This window comes from Adiantum capillus-veneris, chromosome 11 (assembly GCF_014529385.1).
Source record: "Adiantum capillus-veneris isolate H3 chromosome 11, ASM1452938v2, whole genome shotgun sequence".
NCBI classification, from domain to species: Eukaryota; Viridiplantae; Streptophyta; class Polypodiopsida; order Polypodiales; family Pteridaceae; genus Adiantum; species Adiantum capillus-veneris.
In genome coordinates, this window is record NC_140941.1 from 25291005 (window position 1) to 25293927 (window position 2923).

General features: G+C 43.4%; 1 protein-coding gene across 1 annotated transcript; it reads left to right on the forward strand.

Moving 5' to 3' along the window:
• Positions 1 to 1034: 1034 nt before the first annotated feature.
• LOC147447012 (uncharacterized) lies at positions 1035 to 2227 on the forward strand. The gene is made up of 4 exons (XM_086523559.1): positions 1035 to 1219; positions 1335 to 1591; positions 1729 to 1848; positions 1959 to 2227. The coding sequence occupies exons 1-4, from the start codon at positions 1035 to 1037 to the stop codon at positions 2225 to 2227; spliced, it is 831 nt and encodes a 276-aa protein (XP_086379685.1).
• Positions 2228 to 2923: the final 696 nt, after the last annotated feature.

Sequence of the window (2923 nt, forward strand, 5' to 3'; positions counted from 1 at the left end):
ATAACCCTCTACAAAAGTTGAGCCAGCAAGTTCATGGCTTCTGATGGACTGAAGATGCACAGGTGGCATTTGACAAAGGGAAAGAGATATTGTGTCAATTGCCTATGGTATGCCCTCCTAACAATGAGGATGCTTTTTATGTGGCCATGATGGTGGGTACGGTTGCTATAGGTGCCATATTGATGCAAAAGGTAGGTAAATGCTACAAGCCAATATATTTTGATAGCAGAGTAATTAGCCCAGGGGAGAGATCCTATACAGAAGCTCAATGGGCAATGACTCTAGTCTTTGCCTGCCGCAAATTAGAAGTGCATTTAATCGTGCAAAAAATTTATGTGCTTACATCTAACAATCTGTTGCCTGAAGTGGTGCTTCACCTACAGCCAGGGAGGAGGATCAGGAAATGGTTGCTGGAATTGCAGGAGTTCGATTTCGACTTCAAAATTGATCATACCAGTAGGGCTCATTTGGTGGATATCCTGGTCAACAAGGATGCAGACCTACCTATCTATCCAAGGGTGCTGAAAGAGGATGTTGCAGAGGAACCAGATTTGAAGGAGGCTTTTACCATGTGGTTTGATGGTGCTTACAGAAGAGTTATGCAGAAATTAGAAGGTGGTGTGGTCATTCAAGACCCCCACGGTGAGGTAATCTTTTCCAAGGCCTATGATTTGGAAGGTGTTCACACAAATAATGAAGCCGAGTACTTGACTCTCCACTTGGGGCTCAAGTAGTGTGTCGAATTTGGCATCTCCAGGTTAATAGTTAAGGGGGGATTCCCTCTTAGTCATCAAACAGTTGTTGGGGCAGTGGTAGGTAAAAAGAGATTCTCTCAGAAATTGGTTTTTTTCCATAAAGAAGCTGTTAAACTTTTTTGAAGAAGTGCAATTCAAGCATGTCAAGAGAGAGCAAAATCAAGAAGTAGATTGGTTGGCTAGCAGCCGGGTGCAAACTCAAGTTTCAAGTCTATATATAGCACTGGCTACGTATGCAGGAAGGGAAACTCTCAAGGAATTTGATGATTTTTTGAGTACATGTCAATGTTCGGAGGGGTTGGCAAAGCTGCAAAAGAGAAGAATTGTTCAGAAGGCACGAAGTTCACTCTAGTGGGAGAGGATTTGATGACCTACGGAAGGGATGGAGTGTTAAGAAGGGTTCTTTACAAGGAGGAGATTGGCATGGTACTGGAGCAATGTCATGAAGGAAAACGGTCATCAAGGTAAGGATCAAGTTTTATTTCGCATCCTAAGGGGCGGTTTTTGGTGGCCTTCAATTGTATGAGATGTACACTACTGGTGCAAAACATGCCATCCATGCCAAACGATCGGTGAAAGGAGGCTAATAGTTGAACCACAAGGGGCTATCATAGCTCATGATGTGTTTGAGAAGTGGGGATTGGATGCCATCGGTCCATCGCCTAAGTCTGCAAGTGGTAAGAAATACATTGTGGTGGCCATCGACTATCTTACCAGGTGGGTTGAAGCAAAAGCGACAGAGGAGGTAAATGCCCTTACAGTTGCTCAGTTTGTCTTTGATTACATATGTTGCCATTTTGGAGTGCCATGGGTGCTCATTTCTGATCGGGGCCAAGGTTTTAGGAGCAAATTGGTGCGTGTACTAGTGGAAAAATTGGGGATTCAACACATGTTTTCATCTCCATACCATCCTGAGTGCATTGGTTTGGTTGAGAGCACAGATAGTTAAAATTCTCACAAAGTATGTATATAGATAAGTGCTTGTGGGCATGCCGGACCTCTTACAAGGTGGCTACAAACTTTACTGCATATGAGTTGGTCTACGGCAAGGAAGTGGTGCTACCGGTTCATGTGCAGCTAAGGGCACTAAGAGGTATGTGGCGGATTAACAAATCTTACAAATATATTTTGCAGGATAAAATAACCAGTCTTGAAGCTCTAAAAATGGATCGCGAAGCAAAAACAGATTTCTATGTGAAGCAGCCGGAGAAAAGAGGAGCAAAGTCAACCAGCACTTGCCGGAGAAGCGAATAGAGAAGGGGGATTTAGTCATGAAGTATGAAAGCTATCTAGATTTTACATTCCAAAAGAAGTTCAAGAAGAAGTGGATCAGGCCTTACAAAGTTCAACAAGCCTTTCCTAATGGTACTTATTTGCTAATGAGGATAAATGGTCGTCTTCTCAGGAACAGGGTGAATGGTGTGCGTCTCAAGCCATATTTTGAGAGAGAAGTGGTGCCAGCAGTGCATTAGGTTTTGATGGAGAGGTTGGGCAACCGACTTGAACAGAATTTACACAAGCCGCGAATAAGATTTTGTACATATAGTAGTTTTTTTGGTTCGCTTTCAATCTTAAAAAGTGTTTATCAGTTTTTGCAGTAGATAGAAGAATAAAAATGTTTTTTTGGTTTAACATGAATGGGTTGGGCAATGATGGTGCAACCAAAGTGTGTTGACCATAGAAGATAGCACAAGTAGTGATGTGTATGTGTATAGATGCATGGCAAAGGGCTAGAGCAGATGGGAAGAAATTGTGCGGGCAAGTGACAACGGAGATGTATTCTTTATGTGGTTTTTTAGGCAAAAAATGCTCCAGGTAGGGCCTGACAGGGAGGCAGATGAAGGGTGATCAAAGTAATTTTTTTTGTCCGAGAAATGCAGATCTTGAAGTGCTGAAGGAGCACGTCAAGACGGCTCATCAAACAGAGCTATGGAGCCCAAGGTATTGGAGTTTGAAGGTGCGTTGTGTTGTAGATTCTTGCTGAATAGGGCGGCTAGGAATGTTGGGGTTAAGGCCTATGTGCCTTGACCAGTCGCCCAGATCATGGGCGCCCACCCACTGTTACCGTATACTTATAATGAGTATACTGTATAGGGGGAGCTACCACTTCACAGTCTCCCCACCCACATCGTGTGTGTGTCTCCTTCTCTCTCTCACTCTCCATCTGT